Genomic DNA, 23,262 nt, shown 5'->3' with positions numbered 1-23,262 from the left:
TCAATGAGTTCAATGAGAAAATCAAAACAGAAGTGAGTGTTTTAAATTGATAATATAAATATTACACATTAAACTATGAAACTGAAAAACTAAAAACCACCAATGAATAAATCAGAAAAGAAAAATCTAAAAAATTAATAACCTTGGCTATCATATCAAGAATTTAGAATAAGAATAACAACTTATTCCAAAAGAAAGTGTAAGGAAGAAAATCATAGGAGAGCTGCTAATGAGGACAAACAAAACTTGAAGGGCCAGGTGCTGTAGCTCCTGCCTGTAATCCCAGCTACTCCGAGGCTGACACAGTAGAACTGCTTGAGCCCAGGAGTCTGAGACCAACCTGGGATATAGAGGAAGACCCCATTTCAATTTAAAAACATTTTTTTCATGGAAAACTCAATAAAGCCAAAAAGCTTTATTCTTGAAAACATTAATCATCTTCACAAATCCTAGCCACAATGAGCAAGAAAAAAAAGAGGAGACACACATTTCCATATAGAAATGAAGCAGGAGTCAGTACTACAGACCCTACACACATTTTCAAAAACTAAGAAGAGAACATTATGAGCGAGTCTATGCCAATATATTAGAAAATACAAATGAAATGGACACAATATTCTAAACTATAATTTACTTAACTGACATAAGAATAAATATAAAATCTGAATCATTATATACATAGCGTGTGTGTGTATATATATATAGTATTTACATATATATAGTATTTTAGATATATATACATATCTATATATAAAATACATTGACTCAGTAAACAAAAATGTGCCCACAATGTAAACTCCAGTTCATGAAGCTTTGTTTGTGCTTGTTCAAACACTTATGCACTTATGAAACACACACACACAAACCTATACCCCAAATGTACACAAATTTTCCATGATAATAGAAAAAAAGGAATTATACTCAAAGACATTTTATTAGGGAAAGAAAAAGTTGATACCAAAATCTGACAAGGAAATTATAAAATGGGAAAATCATAGGAAGATCTTTCCCATGAACTTAAATGTAAATCTCTAAACAAATATTAACAAGTAAGATTCATTCCTATATAAAATGGGCAATACATCACAACATCATGAACACACTGTGCTTTCTTCATTTTTTGTTTCTGTTTATGGAAGGCAAGGGTAGCTTAATTTTTTTTTTTTTAAGATTGAGAAGAGAAATTTATTTCACATCATTTTGATCAATTTTCTAAGCTAATTGCACCATAGAATCTAAAACACCTAAGAAACCTGTAATACCGTAATATTAAAGTTATTAAGTATGAAATGTCCCGATAATGATGAGCTGAAAGCTATAGTGGAATCCATCTCAACCTATGTGTGAGTAAGCAGCAAGGTTTGGCGTTAATATTTGAACAATATTGGACCATTTAAAAAAAGTTGACAAGGTAAAGAAGCTGGATAGATGGGTACCACATGAATTAAATGAGCATCAGAAGCAAAATTATCTTGAAGCTTGCTTCTCTTTTCTGTCACAACCAAAAAAGATGAACCATTTCTATACCATATTGTGACATGTGGTGAAAAATGGATTCTTTTTGACAATCGCAAGCATTCAGCACAATGGTTGGATAAAAATGAAGTGCTGAAATACAGTCCAAAACCGAGTATTCATCACAAAAACTAATGGTGTCTGTTTGGTGGTCCGGCGCTGGTATTATCCACTACAGCTTCATGAAACCTGGTCAGTCGATTACAGGATGTCTACTGCAACAAGTTGGATGAAATGATGAGGATGCCTGTGATTAAACAGTTGAGATTGGTGAATAGAGACAGGCCAATCCTCTTGCAAGAGAATGCTTGATCACATGTCATACTAAGAAAGTTGCTCGAACCACAGAAGCTGGATATGGAAATTCTCTGTCATTCACAGTATTCACCAGACCTTACACCAACTGACTACCACTTCTTCCAGGCTTTGGATCACTTCTTGCAAGAAAAAATATTCAGTCTCAACGAGCTGTGGAAAACACCATTTGTAATTTCACTGCCACCCGCTCTCTAGGCTTCTTCCCTGCTGGCATAAGCAAGCTACTGTTAAGATGGCAACACTATGCCAATAGTTTAGGTACACACTTTGATTAATTTTACTGCTTCTTGTTTGAGATATAATGAACTACATTTTTTATTTGAAATCGGACATTTCATATTTAATAACCTAATATAAATCTTAGGAAATGTTAATTTCTTTTTATTATTTTTTTAAGGAAAGGAATTTTATTTCAGCATATTTTGGGGGTACAAATGTTAAGGTTACATACATTGCCCTTGTCTCCCCTCTTCCCTCAAGTCAGAGCTTCAAGCATGTCCATCCCCAAGATGGTGTGCATCATACTTACTATGTATGTATATGCTCATCCCTTCCTCCCCCCTCCCACCTGCCCCACACACCCAACAAATGTTTTTTATTCTTTTTTTCTTAACATTTTGGTTACATTTTATATCTTTGCCTCTCCCTAGCAAGGGTTAGAGGTATGCCCTTCCCCTCCACAATGTTCACCACATCCCTCAGATGTGGGACTACCCCTCCAACCCCCGAATCCCTGGTGAACACCACCACCCTTTGAGCACCATAGTGTTAATCAGTCAGTACAAATTTGATGGCGAGTATATGGAGCCCATTATTCTGTTCTTGTGTTACTTTGGATAATGGGCTTAAGCTCAATCCAGGATAATATAAGTGGTGTTAGCTCACTATTGTTTCTTAGAATTGGGTATTATTCCATTGTAAACATATACAAAATTTTAATAATCCACTCATGAATTGATGGGCACTTGGGTTGTTTCCATGTCCTTGCAATAGTGAATTGTGCTGCCATAAACATTCGGGTGCAGATGTCTTTATAATAGAATGTCTTATGCTCTTTTGGGTAGATGCCTAATAATGCTATTGCTGAGTCAAACGCATTTGACAAAGTCCAACACATCTTTATGATAAAAGCTCTTAACAAAATAGTCATAAGCAGCTGATACTTTAAAATTATCAAATCCAATTATGACAAAACCATGGCCAATATCATACTCAATGGGGAAAAACTGAAACCATTCCCACTTCTATCTGTAACTAGACGAGGATGTCCACCATCTCCTCTTCTATTCAACATAGTACTCGAAGTCCTACCTATAGCAATCTGGCAAGAGGGGGATATTAAGGGCATCCAAGTGGGTGCAGATAAGATCAAACTCTTGCTCTTCACCGATGGTATGATATTATACCTAGAAAACCCCATGGATTCACCCAAGAGACTCCTAGACTTGATAAGTGAATTCAGTAAAGTCTCAGGTTACTAAATCAATATACACAAATCAGAGGCATTCATATATGCCAAGAACTGCCAAGCCAAAACTCAAATAAAAAACACAATACCTTTTACTATAGCCCTAAAGAAAATCAAATATCTAGGAACATATTTAATGAAAGAAAAGAAATACTTATACAAGAAGAACTATGAAACACTAAAGAAAGAAATTGTAGAAGATGTAAACAGATGGAAAAATCTACCTTATTCATGGATTGGTAGAATCAATATCGTTAAAATATCAATATTACCTAAAGTCATCTACAGAATTAATGAAATCCCCATCAAAGTACCACCATCATTCTTTACAGATCCAGAAAAAATAATTCCGCACTTTCTATGGAACCAGAGAAAACCTCATATAGCCAAAACAATCTTAAGTAAAAAGAACAAACTGGGAGGCGTTAGTCTTCCTGACTTCAACCTGTACTATAAAGCAATAATAATTAAATCAGCCTGATATTGGCACAAGAACAGAAGCATCGATATTTGGAATAGGACTGAGATTCCAGAGATGAAACCATCTGTATACAGTAACCTAATATTTGATAAAGCAGACAAAAATATACAATGGGGAAAAGAATCTCTCTTCAATAAATGGTGCTGGGAAAGCTGGATAGCTACATGCAGAAGAATGAATCAGGATCCCTACCTATCACCTCTCACAAAAATCCAATCAAGATGGATAACAGATTTAAGCCTAAGGCATGAAACCTTAAGAATCCTAGAAGAAGAGGTTGGGAAAACCCTCTCAGACATCGTCCTAGGCAAAGAATTTTTGAGGAAGACCCCCAAAGCAATCACCACAACAACAAAAATAAACAAATGGGACCTGATCAAATTAAAAAGCTTCTTTTTAATTTGGAAACTATTAGGAAACTATCATTAGAGCAAATAGACAACCTACAGAATGGGAGAAAATATTTGCTCTCTACACTTCCAATAAAGGTCTGATAACAAGAATCTATCTAGAGCTCAAAAGAATTAACAAGAAAAAATCAAACAACCCCATCAAGAAATGGGCAACGGAAATGAACAGAAACTTTTCTAAAGAAGACAGAATAATGGCCAGCAAACATATTTAAAAATGTTCAACATTGCTAATCATTAGAGAAATGCAAATCAAAACCACAATGAGATATCATCTAACCCCAGTGAGACTGGCCTGTATCAAGAAATCCCAAAACAACAAATGCTGGTGAGGATGTGGAGAGACAGGAACACTGCTGGTGGGACTGCAAATTAGTACAACCTTTGTGGAAAAGAATTTAGAGACACCTCTAAGTAGCTTAATTTTTAATAAATCAGTACAATTAAATATATTAACAGAATAAATTTTTAAAATCATCTCAGTAGATTCAGACAAAGCTTTTTGCTTGAATATTTTTTCATATACCTGTTGAACATTTCATTGTCTTCTTTGGAGAAACATCTGTTCAGTTCCTTTGCCCATTTTTTCCGAGAGATTATTTGTTCTCTTGATGTTGACTTGTTTGAGTTCCTTATATATTTAGGCTATTATACCCTTGTCAGATACATAGTTTGCAGATATTTTCTCCTAGTTCACAGATTCTCTTCACTCTGTTGATTTGGTGTTTCCTTTCTTGTGCAGAAGCTTTTTAGTTTGAGCCATCCCATTTGTCTATTTTTGCTTTAGTTGCTTGTGTGTTTTCAGGGTCATATCCAAAAAATCCTTGCCCAGACCAATGTTGTGGAGCTTTTGTCCTGTCCATTTTGAGTTGACTTTTGTATACAGGGTGAGATAAGGGTTGAATTTCTTGCTTCTGCATATGAATATCGAGTTTTCCCATCACCCTTTATTGAAGGGACTGCCCTTTCCCCATTGTGTGGCACCCTTGAAAATCAATTTATCATAAATATTGGGGTTTATTTCTTTGCTTTCTGTCCTGTTCTATTGATCATTGCCTGTTTTCATGTCAGTTTCATGCTATTTTTATTGCTGTGGCTTTGTAGGAGATTTTGAGAACAGGTTGTTTCATGCCTCCAGCTTTGTTGTTTTTGCTCAAGGTTAGTTTGACTATATGGGATCTTTTGTAGTTCCATTCAAATATTACAATTTTTTCTATTTCAGTGAAAATGTCATTGGAATTTTAATAAGGATTGCATTGAGTTTATAAATTGCTTTAGCAAGTGTAGACATTTTAACAATACTAATTCTTCCAATCCATGAACACAGGACACCTTTCCTTTTATTTCTGTATTCTCTAATTTCATTCATCAACATTTTATCATTTTCAGCATGGAGATCTTTAACATCCTTCATTAAATTTACTTCCACATATTTGTTTGTAGCTATTTTAAATGGAATATTTGTATTGATTCCTTTTTGGATAGTTTGTCATTGATGTACAGAAATGCTACTGATTTTTCTATGTTAATTTTGTATCCTGCAACTTTACAGGTGCAACTTTACATGCCCCAGGACCCCCATTCTTTTGTCAGTTCTAACAGTTTTTTGGTTGAGTCTTTAGGGTTTCTATATATAAAAGCATGTTGACAGCAAACAGAGACAATATCACATCTGCTTCTTCAATTTGCATGCTTTTTTCTTGCCTAATTGCTCTGCTTAGGACTCCCAGTACTCTGTTAAATAGGATTGGCAAGAGTATGTGTCTTTGAACAAGGATTCATCCATCCTCCTCCCTTAGAGAAGCTGGGTTCCAATTACTCTGTGGCTGGACCCTGAGTGCTCACATGTGTGTGCGTCTGGGCATGTGGGCGCCCAGGGGAGGATGTTGATGCCCAAGGTCCCATGGTAGTGACAATAGGACGGATATTTAAATGAAAGTCAGCTTTCCCCTGAAAATCATAGTGCTAACCTGCTCACTGTCCTTAAAGCTCGAAGGAAGGATCACAGGATGAGGAGGACAGTTCTAAGAAACGAAACAAGGACACCCAGGAGGCAGAAATGAGTCAAGGGTTGTATCCAGGAAGATGGGGGTGGATGCTGCGGCTAAAATGAACTGGGAAGTCCATGAGGGAACTGTTTGGTAGAATGAAAATCTGCAGTCCATGGCCAGGAGGAGAGTCATTTTCTTTCTTCCCATATTGCCCTTCTGTATGTCCCCTTCGTGCTCACGGCCACAGGCAGCTGAACGAGAACTGCGCTGTCAGACGCTCGTGTGTCTCTGCTGGTCTGAGTCCGCCGTGGGCTCAAACCTGCAGCTTCCCTGGAGCGTCCCCAGGGTGGGGAGACGACTGCCGTGGGGAGGACCCGCAGCGCTGGACTGAAGGACGGGCTGCAGGAGGGAAGGAGGCCCCGTGGGGAGGCTCCCAGAGGGACGAGGGGAGCTCATCACCCTCGCCTGGGAGGGGCCAATGTAGAAGGTTCTGGATCTGTTTCCTTCTACGTTCTGAACTTCAGTGAGATGAGGACAGATGAGGCAGAGGAGCTCTAGGTCAACAGAGACCTTATTTCTACCTAAAATGTCTGCAGAGAACCAGGAGCCAACCCCAGCCCTAGTCCTGGGGAAATAAGAGTTTAGCTCCTGGTGGGAGGGGGGGCACAGTTCCCTTTCCTGTTGTTTCCTGATATTACTAATGTGACAACCCCATGGGAGGGGTTCATCTGGCATCCGAGTGGCCACACCCCATGAGCCACTCTGTCCTGCAGGCACCGTGGTCTCACCCATCGGCACAGCCGGGACCAGCGGGAGGAGACGCCATGACCCCCACCCTCACGGCCCTGCTCTGCCTCGGTGAGATGGGAAGAGGGGAGGGAGACCTGGTCTGGGGGGGACCCCACCCCACAGCCAGGCCCTGCTCTAGCAGGAGACCCCACGGCTCAGGAGGCTCCTGGGGAGGACAGGACGTGCTCAGCCTTCAGGGACAAATCTCTCACAGGGAACTCTCTTCCAGGGCTGAGTCTGGGCACCAGGACTCACATGCAGGCAGGTGAGTCTGTCCCCAGCTGTCCCAGGTCCCTCCTCCTCACTGGGGACAAGGGGACAGCCCTGGGCAGCTGGGGATGGGGAACAGCAGTTCTGGGCTGACTGACGGGGACATCTGGAGGGTCCTGGGCTGAGAGCTGGGATCTGAGGGGTGGGGGCGTCTTGGGACCCTGTTTCTGATTTCCTTCCAGGGACCCTCCCCAAACCCACCCTCTGGGCTAAGCCAGACTCTGTGATCACCCGGGGCAGCCCTGTGACCATGTGGTGTCAGGGGACCCTGGTTGCCCAGGAGTACCATCTTGTGAAAGAAGGAAGCCCAGAGCGTTGGGTCATGCAGAGCCCACCGGAGCCTGGGAGCAAAGTCATGTTTCCCATCCCATCCATGACAGAGCACTACATTGGGCAGTATCAATGTTACTACTACAGCCTTGCTGGGTGGTCAGAGCCCAGTGACACCCTGGAGCTGGTGGTGACAGGTGAGAGGACACTCGAGGGTCTCAGCCCCAGCCTCTGCCCTCAGGAAGGGGTCTGCTCTCAGGGTGTCTCCCTGTCACAGCCAGCCCTGGGGGTGATGCGGGAGGTGTGAGCCCCATTGAACATGGCTGCCTCCTTCCCTCCTAGGATTCTATGGCAAACCCACCCTCTCGGCCGTGCCGAGCCCTGTCGTAACCCCAGGAGGGAAGGTGACCCTCCAGTGTGGCTCACAGCTGAGATTCGACGTGTTCATTCTGACTCAGGGGACAGAATACAAGCTCTCCTGGCATATTGAGTCACATGAACACCCCCGTGGGCAGTTTAAGGCCCTGTTCCCTGTGGGCCTTGTGGCCCCCAGCCACAGCTGGACCTTCAGATGCTATGGCTATCACAGGAACGCCCCCCAGGTGTGGTCAGAGTCCAGCGACCCCCTGGAGCTCCTGGTCTCAGGTGAGAAAGGCCCGTCCTTGCCCAGTGGCTCAGAGCCTAGACGGGTCCCCAGCTGAGCCCCTGGTGGGACGATGGGGTGAGGGGAGTGCAGGGATGCAGAGTGCATGAGACAGTTAGACCAGAGATACAGAGAGGGAGGGAGAGACAGTGAACGCGGGAGGCTCAGGAAGAGAGATGGGTCTTCATGTGGCCCCCTCTGGGGCCTGCTGCTCCCTAGGGACCAGCTTAAGTGTCATCTCCATGTGGGACCTTCGCTGGGACACTGTCCAGGATAGACCTGCCTCCTTCTCACCTGTTAATGTCTATGTCTCCCTCTGTCTCTGTCTCCCTATACATATATGTATATATGCGTACATACACATCTACATTTACATATTTACAGTTTTGTGTAGCTATTTAGTACATTTTTATATGTATGTACATACACACACACACACACACACACACACACGTGTAGTCTTATTCTGTTCATGCTGCTATAGCAAAATACTTGAAACAGGGATGGCTGATAAACAATAGAGACTTATCTCTCACAGTTCTAGAGACGAGGTCGCCCAAGGTTAAGACACCAGCAGGATCGGTGTCTGGTGAGGGCCTGGTGTCTGCTTGCAGGACGGCACTTTGAGTGCTGTGTCCTTTGGCGGGGAGAATTCTGTGTCCTCGCGTGGCAGAAGGGACACAAAGGCGAGAAGGCGGCCTCGCTGGTTCCCTCCAGCCCTTTGACAGGAGCACTAATGCACGCACCAGGGCACAGCCCTCACGGCACGGTCACCTCCCAAGGCCCCACCTCCTAATACTGGAGCCCTGGGGATTAAGATTAAACATGGATTTTGGAAGTGACGCACACATCCAAACCACAACACGTACAATCTGAAGCTTAAAGTTGTCATCCGTCCAACTAACCCTTTTCACTGCTGCATGCCTGCAGGTTTGTTCTTGGACTATTCAATGATATCCACACTCTCGGCATTCGGAAACATGCTTAATGACCCACTGACTTGACACTACCATTTGGAAAATGTATCTGCATATATGTGCATTTGTATTAATATGTATGCATGTGCATGCATGTGTGTATGTATGTTTATATATGCAAAAATGTGTACACGTGTAATAAACACATATATATTCATCCCATTTTAGGTGTTTCTAACTATTGGAGGAATTAGTTGAAAGCTTAAATGGGTGATGAGACCCCAGGTGACCTGGCTGAGGTGGGGTGAAGGGGAAGTAGCCCAGACGTTCCCCCCTTTGTGCCCCTGACATTCAGGAGCCCCCGAGGACCAACGCCGCATCCACAGAGCCTGGGTGCTCAGCTTCTGATGGGTGGAGACTCCCCCACAGATGGATTAACTCACGTGGTCCTGTGCTCAAAACTAACAAGGAACGTTCAAGGTCTCAACTAGTCCTGTGCTGAGGAGAAATTGCTCTTGAGTCTTGTGGCACAGCCAAATGTGCTCCACAGCGACTCAGAAAAGGGACCTGAATGCAAATAACACTTGGGGACTGGGCGGGTCCAATGAGGAGACCAGGGGGGCTCTGACGCAGCAGAGAAAGGGTTCATTGAGGGGCTACAGAGAGTTCTGGCATGAGAAGTAGATAGCAGCATAAGACTCTATCACCTAGGCAATGTTGGCTCAGGGCTCCACAACTCCTCACCCCACCCCTCTTTACTTGATGCTCAGGAGCAGCTGAGACCATCAGCCCCTCACAAAACAAGTCAGACCCCACGAGTGGTGAGTGAGGACACCCTGTCAGTCATGGGCTGGGCACAGAGGGTCAGGCCTGTCCAGGGCAGGACGGTGTCCCCGGGGAACCTCCAGGGATCCTGTGTGACTTTGCTCTGCTCTGGCCTCTCTGATCTCTTTGTCCACAATCCCCAGCCCCACACCCCCAGGATTACACAGTGGAGAATCTCGTCTGCATGGGCCTGGCTGGCTTGATCCTGGTGGCCCTCGGGATTCTGCTGTTTGAGGATTGGCACAGCCGGAGAAGACACCAGGATGCAGCCGGGAGGTAAACTCCAGAGACAACAACGCACCATCCAGAGTGGGAGAGCCTTGGAAACAAATCTGATGACCCCAGGAGGTTCTGGAAGAAAGTCTGGGGCAGAGTTGGGGAGCTGTCTGCTGAGAACGCCGCGGGGAGGAGACGGGGTCGGGGCAGGAGGTGTCTGGAGAGGACTCTGCCTCCACCGCTGTGTGCTGCCCTCCCGCCCCTGCTGACTCCCTGACTGTCCCTCCCTCCGTCGTCTCCCTGTGACCTGAGGGCTCATCCCCAGGGCAGGTTTGAGTCACATCTCTTTGTACCTCACACTCTGCTCCACTGTCCTGTGACACTTTTTCCTTTATTTCTAAGTACCACTTCCCTGGTATGTGCAATTGATTCTTTCTGTCTTTAGCTCTGAACATGGATTTGGATTAAATCACTGAATAAATCGGCAAAAATTAGATCCCCGACTTCAAAAGATACATCCAAAAGATGCCCTAGCACCTGCGCGGATTCTACATTCCCTTCACTCTTCATCAAGTGCTAACTGTGTACTTTGATGGAAATATCATCACTTGGAATCTACACACTGGTGCTTGAACGGTCAGCTTTGTGGTGTGCTGCTAAACCAGCTCTCTGATAAAAAAAAGAAAAATCGCTGAAAAAAAATCCCTGATTTATAGCATTTGCTGACTACTTTGGTGTAAATGGTCCCTTCATGGCCAACTTCAAGGTGCCAATGTGAGGTCATTGAACGCAGAGTTGGGAAATTGTCATCCACAAGTGAGTATGAGCCAGATGCAACATAACTTGGTGAGAGTCCCGATGTGCAGCCATGTTTCCTTTTATCTGCAGGTCATGACAATTTCTGCCTCATTGTTATGGGGCAGTTTCAATGAATTGCGATGCCAAAATCATAGCACAATGGAGGGAAAAGACATAAAAAGCACCATCAATTTCTGGTGAGAATATGAAGCATGTAGAATTTTAGTACATTACTAGTAGGAGTGCAAATTGCTTTGGTCAGTTATGGGAGAAGATCGGAATTATCTGGTTAAATAGAGGAGAAACACAACTATGACCCTTAAATATATGCCCCAGAGAAAGTGTGTACATATATACCAGGATGCCTTCACAAACATGCTAAGAGTACTGTTCCTATTAGCCAAAAACTATAAAATATGAAAATACATCTACCAAAAATAATGAAGACAAGATGGTAAATATATCCAGTGGAGTATTATAACGTGGTAAAAATGCATAAATGAAAATGACAAACCATAATTTAGTTCAATTTTTACACTTGATGGCAAGTAAATGAAAGGTTATAAAAAGAATGAGTACATGGTTATCTCATTACATAAAATTCAAAAGGAGAGAACATTTATTATTTAGGGAAACATAATACAGTCCCCTCTTTCATTCCTGATATTGATTATGTATGTTTCTTTTTTTGCTCTGACTTCCTAGATTTTTGATATATTGTAATTGCATTATCTCTTTTTTCTTTATACTTCATAACTTCAAATGTGGATCCAATGAATGATTGAGGGTTTCATTTATTTATGCACTATTTAGAGATTTTAAAGATAATATCTTTTAGTGTGAGCTTTTCCATAATTACACTATGGAAAGGGAATATAATGTCTAAGATAACAATTTGGAAAGATTGAAAGATAATTCCTTTCTTGTCTAGTAAATACTTAGCAGTTTATGTTCAATGCATACCTGAAATATGTATCAGTTTGTACTGTGTGCATTTCAAGCATATGTGAGTAGATGAAGGAACCTTTATCAGTGTTATATCTTCCTTGTTAATATCTTCTTTAAAACATAAAATATCAATTCTATTAAAACATTTTTGTATTATATTACATATTTTTAATAATGACAATAGTTACTTTTAATAACATACTTTTGCAATAGCCTTATTGACTTTAAACTTTTTAATCATCTTACATGAGTCTATTGTGCCTAATCACTGGGTGTTTTGGGGGAATTGGGGCTTAAAATCCTTAAGTATATGAATTACTCTCACACATACATGGTAATAGAAGCATAATTTACAACTATAGCTAATTTTTTGTATTCATTAGGTTGTATATTTTGAACAAGGATTCATTCATCCTCTTCATTTATAGAGGACAGCTTCTAATAACCCAGTAGCTGAACTTTGAGTACTCATGTGTGTGGGCATGTGCATGTGTGTGTCTGTGTGGCTGCATGTGTGTGGCTGTGCATGTGCATGGTTGTGCATGTATGTGTGCATGGTTGTGCATGTGTGTGGTTGTGCATGTGCGTGTGTGTGCATGGTTGTGCATGTGCATGCATGTGATTGTGCATGTGCATGGTTGTGCATGTATGTGTGCATGGTTGTGCATGTGTGTGGTTGTGCATGTGCGTGTGTGTGCATGGTTGTGCATGCATGTGATTGTGCATGTGCATGGTTGTGCATGTATGTGTGCATGGTTGTGCATGTGTGTTGTTGTGCATGTGCGTGTTCGTGTGCATAGTTAGTTGTCCAGTACTTTTTCCTGCCATTTTCCTCACTTTCTCCATTTTCAGTTCACTGTTCCTCTAACAAATTACATCATCTAGAATTGCTTTCTCTGAATATGAAAACAGTAAAACATCTAGAAACTTATGGCTCTGGAAATGCCTTCTTTTCCCTCTCAATCTGTCAAAACACCTTTAAAATGCTATTTTATATTTAGGAAAGAATAATACACAATATTTAGAAGGGAAAGTGCCTCTGGTGGCTAAGGATCTGCCCCCCACCCCTCCTCACCCCCATGAAGCTGAAGGCTGCAGTGGCAGGTTCAACGTGTGCAACACGGATGCCACCAGGCCAGTCTTGCCCTGGGCTGCTTCGTCCTTGACTATTTGTCCACAACTGACCCTTCAGCGTTGCCCTTAATAACTATGCATCTCTTGAGCTTTTGGAGGACATCACCCTCACTTCCGTCCTTCTGACGCCCAAGGTAGATGTGACTTTGTCCTTCCACATTCTGTTCCTCCCTAGACCTTAGTTTTCCCTTTGGGTTCTCATTATCCCCTATGATGGAAAACTGGCTCAGTATTATCTTCTAGTTTCATAATTGGCTCATCAGCTGTGTCTTGTCTTTAAAGGAATGAATGTTTTGATTGTGTTCATTCAATTGGATTTTTCACCTCTCCAATTTCTAATTATAATTTCTATCATGGCAATTTAGCTATAAACCACATTCTTGGGTTAAAAATTCAATTTCCTCCTGTATTTTTTTATATATATAGATTTGCTTACTTTAATATGGGTCTCACACACTTCCAGGATTCCATTTCTTTGGATATGGTGACCCCCGTTAATGAGGCTATAGATAGTTGATTGTGGTACTTTCATCAGCATGAGGGTTTCCTCCTTCTTGCCCCTTTTCGTGTGACTGTTCACCTCCCGCACACTTTGTCTTCCATAGAAGGTTTCTCTCCTGGCTTTCCTTGGAGCTCAGAGCTGAAAGGCGTGGGGGCCGTTCCATCTGCTGTTGCCATGAGGCACCCGCTGTCCCAGAGTTAGCGTCTGCTCAGGGTCGTAGGGGCAGTGTCGGGTCCAGCAGAGCCTCACGCTCACACTGTCACCATGTCTGACGACGCTGCAGTGAACCTGCCCCACGCTCACACAGACGACTCAGTGGTGACCGTGGGCCCAGGGCAGGGAGTGCAGGTATTCCAGCCCCCACTGCAAAATTCGAGAGAAGGGAAACCATAGCTCCAACCTCACCGCAGAGCCATGACTCCCTCCCTGTCTGTGATGACCCTGGGCATCTTCTTCTGTCCCTCACTGAGCTGGAAACTTACTTGTTATAATCCCTCGATGGTCCCAGACACTGGTGGCCACCTAGCTTTGCTTTCTCCTCTTTCTTATGGTGCCCTACCCACTGCAGGAGCTATCATTGTTCTTTCTGTGCATGAGACCGTAACTATATATTATGGAAACATTATAAGTATCATTTCTTTTTTTTTTTTCTTTTTTTGAGACAGAGTCTTGCTCTGTTGCCTGGGCTAGAGTGCCGTGGGGTCAGCCTAGCTCACAGCAACCTCAAACTCCTGGGCTCAAGCGATCCTCCTGCCTCAGCCTCCTGAGTAGCTGGGACCACAGTCATGTGCCCCCATCCCAGCTAATTTTTTCTATAGACTTTTAGCTGTCCAATTAATTTCTTTCTATTTTTAGTAGAGACGGGGTCTCACTCTTGCTCAGACTGGTTTCGAACTCCCGACCTTGAGTAATCTGTCCACCTCGGCCTAAGTATCATTTCTTAGTATTAGGGACAGATGGGCATTCTTGTGGGGACACATCAATTGCCAATGTTGACTAAAGAGTCTAACACCAGAATCCTTTCGTGTCCCAAACCTTCATCTCTGGAAAACAGCTATGACTGAGCCCCACGGGGCCCCAGACACATCAGGCTCCACAACCACCATGAGAACTGTGCCTTATAATAACCTGCTCCAAACAAGGAAACTACCCCAGGGAAATTACCAATATCAGAAATTAAACAAGGGACATCACTACAGATCCTGCAGACCTCAAAAGATTATCAGCGAACATCACAAAGAAATCATCCGATTTAGATGATGTGAACAAATATCACACAAAAAATTAATCATCAAAAACTGCTTCTGGAATACATAGAAAATCAGAATCATTGAGTTATTAAATAAAATCCATCTGCAAATTAAAATCTTCACAGAAAACTAACTGCAGGTCCAGCAACTTTCTCAAGTGCATTCTTCCAAACAACTAAATAAGAACACTATTCTTACAGATGTTTTTCTAGAATTACCACTTTTCTTTTTTGTTTTTTTTTTTTTTTGTGTGTGTGTTTTTTTGAGACAGAGTCTCGCTTTGTTGCCCAGGCTAGAGTGAGTGCCGTGGCGTCAGCCTAACTCACAGCAACCTCAAACTCCTGGGCTCAAGCAATCCTCCTGCCTCAGCCTCCTGAGTAGTTGGGACCACAGGCATGCACCACCATGCCCAGCTAATTTTTTCTATATATATTAGTTAGCCAATTAATTTCTTTGTATTTATAGTAGAGACAGAGTCTCGCTCTTGCTCAGGCTGGTTTTGAGCTCCTGACCTCAAGCAATCCACCCGCCTCGGCCTCCCAGAGTGCTGGGATTACAGGCGTGAGCCACCGCGCCCGGCCTTAGAATTACCACTTTTCAACAAACTGTAATAGGTTACCATGAAAACCTAACAAGGATATTTCAGGAGAAAAAAAATCATAATTTAGTCTCTCATATAAACTTAGTTAAAAATAAATACTTAAAAATTGGCAAAAAAAAAAAAAATTCGGTCATGGCCTTATTCTTTAAGTCACAGAGGGAAGGAATGTTAGACAAAAACTTCAATGAAGATCAGGTTTTCCGTGGAAATCAGAGCTCTAACCCGAGACGCCCTGTCTCCGGAGTTTGAAGACAGAGCCACGGGAGGAGGACGAGAGTTCTGTGAAGAAAATGGAGAAGCAGGAATGACTCAGAGGGCTGTTATCAAGGAGACGGGGTGGATTCTGTTGCAAAACATCAACAACAAAAAACCGAAAGTCTGAGGCTTGGGGAAGAGACGCTCATGAAGCGACATCCACCATTTGACTATACCAAGAAATGACCATAAGTTTTTCCCTTTAAAATATATATCCAGCAGCCAGACACAGTGGCTCATGCCTGTAATCCTAGCATTTGGGGGAGGCTGAGGCAGGAGGATCATGTGAGACCAGAGGCTTCAGATTACAGTGAGCTATGATGATGCCACTGCATTCTATCCCGAGTAATAGAGCAAGACCCTATCCTCAAAAATAAAATAAAACAAAGCAAAATAAAATACATATACAATAAGCAAACTATTTTTCACAGTCTACCCATGTTATAGCATGTAACTGGACTTCATTCCTATTTATGGTTGAATAGTATTCTGTTGTATGGATAAACAACATTTTGTTTACATATCAATTGATGGACATTTGAGTTGTGTCTACTCTTTGGCTGCTATGAACAAGGACACAAAAGGGCATATATTGTAAAATTTCCACAATAGGCACATACTTAAAAACAGAAATTCAATTAGTGATTACTTCACACTAGAGGAAAGGTGAGAACTGAGACGGACTACTCAAGGGTGTGAAGTTTCTTTCTGGGATGATGGAAATGTCATCCCAGTGGTGATGGTTATACAAAATTATGAATATACTAAAAATCCAATCATTTGTACAATTGAAAATGGTGCATTTTATGTGGTGAGAATTACATCTCAATAAAATCAATCAATAAATAAAAATCCATAACCAGGTTTCTGCCTCAGATATGAAACCCTAGAAAGATCTTTACCCAAACCATATAAATTAGTTAAATAAGATAAACTCCAAAATCATAACTTTTCCTGAGATAACCTAAAAGCTGAATTCGCAGAGCAGCTGTGTGGCCCAAATTCTACAAAGGAAACAGATGCACTGCCTGGCTCCCCAAGGCAGAGGTCATGAGGATAGGTATCTTCCCTACAAACTTGGAAAAGGAAAACAGCTGACCTTTCAATGATTCTTAGGAGACCAATGTTCACCAACATGTCAAAAGACACAAATATGCAGGGAACTCAGGGAGAAGAGCAGTTGATACGCACTCACGTGGTCTTTGCCATGAGCCTCTACTGAGTATTCACAATAAAGTTGGGGACAGAGAGACACCCACATTTGTGGTGCTGACATGGTTAGCGTCCACCCTGTGTGGCCGGAAATCTCACCCCCTGCCTGGGACCTTCTCCCATGTGGAGCAAAAGCTGCAATTCTTTAGGGAGGAGAGTAGGTCAGCAAAACCTCCCAACCTCAGATCCCAGGTGATGACCTGTTGTGCCTGGAAGAGACCAAATATAAAAGGTTCCCTATCATTAGGGGGACTGAGGAAACCATCGTGGTCCATGACCCCAGAGAAATACCATTAAGACATGCAAATTTCAGGGGAGGGACAGGAAACTTCTGTCCAAAAAAATGAAATCTACTAGGTAGAATTTTGCTGCCATGGGGAGCGAGGACAGAAACACTGAGAGAGCCTCACCCTCAAGGCCCAAGCACATACATACTGCCCAAGACGGAGGCCTGATGAGGACAAGAGAAACCTATATTCCCCACCATGAGCCCATCCCTGAGTATGAAGCAGGAACAGGCCATGGCAGAGAGAGGCACTGAGGCACCAGCTGGATAATGTGATGAAGGCAGCAGAGCTCGTCCCACGCTGCTGTCAGCAGCCCTGGTGCAGGCAGGGTGGGCCCGTGAATGGAGTAGCCATAGTGCAAGACTGGGGAATATGAGTGCACCTGAGTTCCTGGTGAGTGACTCTCATTTTGCCATTTTGCCACCAATGTAGCTAAACATCTGACCTGCCAGAGTCAGAGAGGTCTGGATGTGATGCCATCCTTTGAGGAGACCAGCAAGCCACCTGGCAGCCTCATTACATGGAACACATTCCACCCAGGAAGTGGCAGTCAAACCTCCTTACCGAGAGTGATGCATATGCTGAGTAGGAGTTTGACTTAGTTCATAGAGCCACACTCTATAAACTCAGAGTATCTAACCTGTTTAAACAGAACATCTCATGACTTATCCTCAGATCAAGGGGTCTGGGTAGTCCTAAAATCAATGGGGCAATGAGAACATGAGCATGTGGTATCCCAGGGACAAGGATATGTACAAGGTAGTGATTGGGTGCTGCAGGGGTTGATAGAACACTGCAATGGCCTCTGAGAAATGGATGTAATGCCTAGTGTGGGGCTGATACTTTGTGCAGTTCGGGTGCTTTTTTCTGATATAATAGATATAGATAGATGACGTAAATAGATAACATGTGGTACAGATATAGATATAGCTATGAATAGACACCAAATGATGCTGTCTTTTCATCCTGGAATTGATGAACTCAGGAAAAACAATGGAGTATAATAAGTGATCTCTAACCCCACCCCTCCAAATTACATACTGGGAAATGTGCACATCCTGCGTTTGCACTTTTAGGTGATAATGGGTTAGAAAAATCTTCCCCCTTGGGAAACTTATGCCAGTGTACAAAATAAGAATTATTCTCTACCTCAAGTTAACATTTCCTCCTTTTCCTATTGGTTTCTCAGCAAGGAAGCAAAAATTACTATATTATCCAAGTCTTTAATGAGCACAAGGATGGGGGGCAGGGAGTTGGGCAGCTTAGATAATTTCCCAGGGTATTGATGGAGGCTCCATAACTGGAGATAACTAAGGATGGGTGTCATGGGTAGAGTCGTTTCCACCAAAAAGTTGTGTTAAAGTCCTAACACCCAGTATCTATAAATGGAAACTCACATTATATAAAAAGAAAGCAATGAGAATGACAACACACTTTGAATTTGAAACTATGGAAGTAAAAAGTCAATGGATCAACATTTTTAAATTGCTAACAGAAAATATTTCAAACTAGAATCCTACTACCTAAAAAAAAAAGATGTTTCTGCATAAAGATAAAAATTAAAATTTCTCAGGCAACTAAATGTTGAAATAATTTGTTATTAGAAGCTTTATTCTACAATAAATGTTAAGTTATTGAAGCAAAAGAATAATGATACTAGTTAAAAACCTGAATTTCAAAAAATTAACAGTGCCAGGAGTGGTAAATATGAAATTGGGGAAAGTTTTATATCAACACCCAACTATATGCTGTCTACGTGAGCTGTACTTCAAAGATGAATTCACAGGTAAGTAAAATGTAAAAGAATAACAATAGATGGTGGTGATGATGCACAATTCTAAATATACTAATAGTCAATTGTATATATAAGACAGGTAAATTTGATAGTATAAAAAGTATCTCCCAATAATAATTTTAAAACTAAAAGAATGAAATATTTTACTATACAAACACAAAAAGTAGGATATATGGAAATATAAAAATGAGTTTTTTATAATGACAAAGAGTTGCATTCACAAATAAGATGTAATCATTCTAAATGTATACACATCTAAATTTGGAACCTCAAAACATTATAATAAAGGCAGAATTGACAGCATAATCAGTCATATCCAAAATTATAGCTACAGATAATACTCACCTCACTTCTACAGCAAGTACACAGAAAATCAAGACTACAAAAGACTTCAAAAACATTTAAATTATTTTTTACCTAACTGACATTTAAAAAACATTCATCCTAAGGTTTCCTAATCCATGATCTTTTCTATTGCCCATGGAACATCACCAAGATAAATTTTTAAATATTGAATCATAGATAATATGATTTCTGACAACAGCTGAATTAAATTAGAAATATATGACAAGGAGATGCCTGGTAGGTTATCAAATAATGGGAAGTAATAAGCACATATCTAAATAATCTATAAGTTGAAGGAAATCATTTCAAAAACATAGAAACTATTTTGTATCGATTAAAAATGAAAACACTCTATCAAATCACTTTTCATGCAGGTAAAACAGTGTTTTAAGGGACATTAAGCCTCAACTGTTTATCTTAGAAAATAAGGAAGATCTAAGTAACGATCTGACTTTTACTTTAAGAAATATTTAATGTAAGAAAATTGGCCGGGCACAGTGGCTCACGCCTGTAATCCTAGCTCTCTGGGAGGCCAAGGTGGGCGGATTGCTCGAGGTCAGGAGTTCGAAACCAGCCTGAGCAAGAGCGAGACCCCGTCTCTACTATAAATAGAAAGAAATTAATTGGCCAACTAATATATATAGAAAAAATTAGCCGGGCATGGTGGCGCATGCCTGTAGTCCCAGCCACTTGGGAGGCTGAGACAGAAGGATTGCTTGAGCCCAGGAGTTTGAGGTTGCTGTGAGCTAGGCTGACGCCACGGCACTCACTCTAGCCTAGGCAACAAAGTGAGACTCTGTCTCAAAAAAAAAAAAAAAAAAAAAAAATTTATTTCAAAATTCAAGAAACAGTATAAAGCAATAAGCAAAAATGCATACATATGTATACACATATATAAATGACAAACAGCAGAGAAAAATCAATGAAACCAAAAGTTTTCTCTTAAAAGAAATAGCAGAATTGATAAACGTTGTTCTCCTGGCCACATTTGGTCATGTTGGAAATATTTGGGCTTTCTCTGGCTAAGCTCAATATCAACTTGCCCCCAAAATCAGTAATTCCTATTCTGGGTATTATTTATTTCTGATTAATTCTGCATATATATGCAAGGGATTACATACAAGAATGATCACAAAGGCTTGAGACATGAAAGAGAAAACTTAGAAATAGCACAAATGCTCATAATAAGAATAAACATAAAGAAATGATACATGAGGCTGGGCGCGGTGGTTCATACCTGTAATCCTAGCATTCTGGGAGGCCGAGGCAGGCAGATTGCTTGAGCCCAGGAGTTTGAGGTTGCTGTGAGCTAGGCTGACGCCACGGCACTCACTCTAGCATGGGCAACAAAGCGAGACTCTGTCTCAAAAAAATAAATAAATAAATGATACATGAGATGACAGATATGCTAATTATCCTGATCTGATCACACTACACTTATTATGTATCCAAACATCACCAGGTGCCCATAAATATGCACAATTATTATGTGCCAATTAAAAAATAAAATATAATAAAAGAATGCATAAGTATGTGTTGATATAGTAATGCAAGGACTACTGTACTGCAATTCAAAGAATGATATAGAGCTATGAAATTCCAAATATATGTGTTATAGAATTATAAATGTGAGAAAGAGAAAGTAAGATGCAAAGTTTATATTTTTTAAAATTGGAAACAACAATGTACACTAGTGCTTAGGTATATGCTTGTATAAACACACACATAACACACACATAAAAATTTATAAAAATTATTAGTTTTACAAATAGATACTTTTGTGGTAAAATTATTTACAATACATAATAAGAAATTTTTCACAAATTTCACAAAGTTAAGGGTCAAGTGACAGGGCAGAATACAGGGGGAGATTTGTCATGTGATTATTGCAGTGTTCCCGGTATTCAAGCTGGAGGATGCTATCAGTTTGTTTATCTTGAAATGTTCTCGAGTTTTCTTTCTGATATTTATATTAGGCTATTGTAAAGTTGATTTCCTACAGCATCGTGTTATTTGACATTTATGTATAATTTTAAATGAAAGAGAAACAGAGAGAGAGAATGAGTTTAGGACTCTTAGATCACAAGACAAATTCTAACAAAACTACAAGATGCAGAATTTACATGTGTTTCCTCTAATTCCGTTAATTCCACTAGTAAAGTGGAATTCTATGACTATAAATAACTGCATACTTCTACTAATGGAAATTTAAATAATTTTGATTGCTTCTTATTCAATCTATAATACAAATACCAGCATGGAAAGGTATGATGATTTGTTTGTCACAATTGCTCTTACAATGTTAATAATACCTACCAGATATATTGCAAAGGACACATGAAGAAGAGTTTGAATCTCAAATAAAACCAACAAAAACGCATCAACGGCCTGTAATGTGAATGCACAATTGAATCAGTCTGAGTAGGAGGGATTGTGTTTCCAGTCCGGCCAAAGTAAATGATGTGAAGTGACAATGCTAGTGTGAGCGATCTCCAGGAAGCCACATTGCCCCGTCGGCTGGACACCCACCCCCATCTCATGCAAGGTAGAAGCAGCCTAGTGTGTCAGCGTCCCCTGCCGTGGTCAGCTTGCAGACTGCCTGAGCTGGGCCCGCGCGACCTCCTGTGCATTGCCGGCACGCTGGGCGGAGCTCCCGACAGCAGGAGCAGCACCGTGTGGCCCACGATCGTCAGCCTGGGGTGTCTTGGTGAGTCCTGGAAGGGGATAGAGGGAGGGAGCCCCACGCGGAGACGTTGGCCAGGAGGCTGGGTCTCTCCACCACAGGGAACCCCGCTTTCCTGGAGGTGAGCAAGTGGGCTTCTAGGGCCGTTGTGTTCAGCCCAGCACGGCCCAGGCGGGCGGGACGAGGAGGCCAGGTTGGTGTGGAGGAGGATCGTCCATCAGGATCTTTCCTTCCAGGGTTCTTCTTGGTCCAGGGGATCTGGGCACGTGCGGGTGAGTCCTTCCCCAAACCTCGGGTTGCCATCCAGCCCCCGTAAGAGAGTTTTCCCGTCTCGAGAGGGCAGGCAGCACAGGAGGTGGGGCTGATGGTGTGACCACAGGAAGCCCTGTGGGTGACTCTTTTGAGAGCGAGAAAAGGGGGGCCTGGGACACCCGGCCCCCATTCTGCCCTGGAGCCCCTCCCCGGCCACTCTTACCCTTGGGTGAGCCCCGCTGTGGGCCCCGGGAGGAGAGCACGCGCTCTGGGCTGGGGCATGTGGGGGAAGTGCTGTCACCTGTAGAGGAACCCGAGGCAGCAGTGCCAGGAACAGCCCACCCCTCTGAAGGAGGCAGCAACTTGTGTGCACCACGGTCTCAGGGCGGCAGGAGCCGCTGTCCTGCCACCAGAGGACGTGGGGCACCACATGCCAGGGCCCCTGAAAGTCCAAATACTCTGATGAAGGCGCAGGTGCTCAGTGTGGTTCACCTGCTGGCTGACGTCACTCCACTTACATAGGCCTTGCCCTCTATTCCCTGTCTCCGCGCAGTTTCGTGGAACTGATGTTACGGTGTTAAAATCTAGTGATGGTCCCTTGTTCAGTGCTTGCTCAGAATACTCAGCCCACACTTTCGTTGTGGGAACATATGCCGCGTGGATGCGGTGGCACACCCTTCCCGTGGCCCTGGGACCCCGGTTTGAAAAGGAGCCTTAGGCTGGGCACGGTGGCTCACGTCTGTGATCCTAACACTCTAGGAGGCCGAGGCGGGAGGATCCATCAAGGTCAGGAGTTCGAAACCAGCCTGAGCAACAGTGAGACCCCATCTCTACTAAAGAAATTAGCTGGACTACTAAAATTATAAAAATATATACAAAAAAATTAGCCGGGCATGGTGGCGCATGCCTGTAGTCCCAGCTACTCAGGAGGCTGAGGCAGGAGGATCGCTTGAGCCCAGGAGTCTGGGGTTGCTGTGAGCTAGGTTGATGCCACGGCACTCTACCAGGGCAACAGAGCCAGACCCTGTCTCAAAAAAATAAAAATAAAAATAAATAAATAAATGGAATGAAAAGGAGCCTTAGGAGC

At 42.4% G+C, this 23,262-nt stretch overlaps 1 protein-coding gene across 2 annotated transcripts; it reads left to right on the top strand.

Annotated features, from left to right (window-relative positions):
* Positions 1–6,895: 6,895 nt before the first annotated feature.
* On the top strand, positions 6,896–12,146 carry LOC142865770 (leukocyte immunoglobulin-like receptor subfamily A member 5). 2 transcript variants are annotated; one of them, XM_075999060.1, is made up of 6 exons: positions 6,896–7,041; positions 7,202–7,237; positions 7,425–7,709; positions 7,855–8,157; positions 9,843–9,893; positions 10,041–12,146. In XM_075999060.1, the coding sequence occupies exons 1-6, from the start codon at positions 6,897–6,899 to the stop codon at positions 10,175–10,177; spliced, it is 957 nt and encodes a 318-aa protein (XP_075855175.1). In that variant the 5' UTR covers position 6,896; the 3' UTR covers positions 10,178–12,146. The 2 variants fall into 2 exon arrangements, with proteins under 2 accessions (XP_075855175.1, XP_075855176.1); XM_075999061.1 differs by lacking the exon at positions 9,843–9,893.
* The last annotated feature ends 11,116 nt before the right edge of the window (positions 12,147–23,262 follow it).

Source organism: Microcebus murinus, chromosome 32, assembly GCF_040939455.1.
Source record: "Microcebus murinus isolate Inina chromosome 32, M.murinus_Inina_mat1.0, whole genome shotgun sequence".
Taxonomy (NCBI): Eukaryota; Metazoa; Chordata; class Mammalia; order Primates; family Cheirogaleidae; genus Microcebus; species Microcebus murinus.
This window is presented reverse-complemented; position numbering and strand designations above follow the sequence as displayed.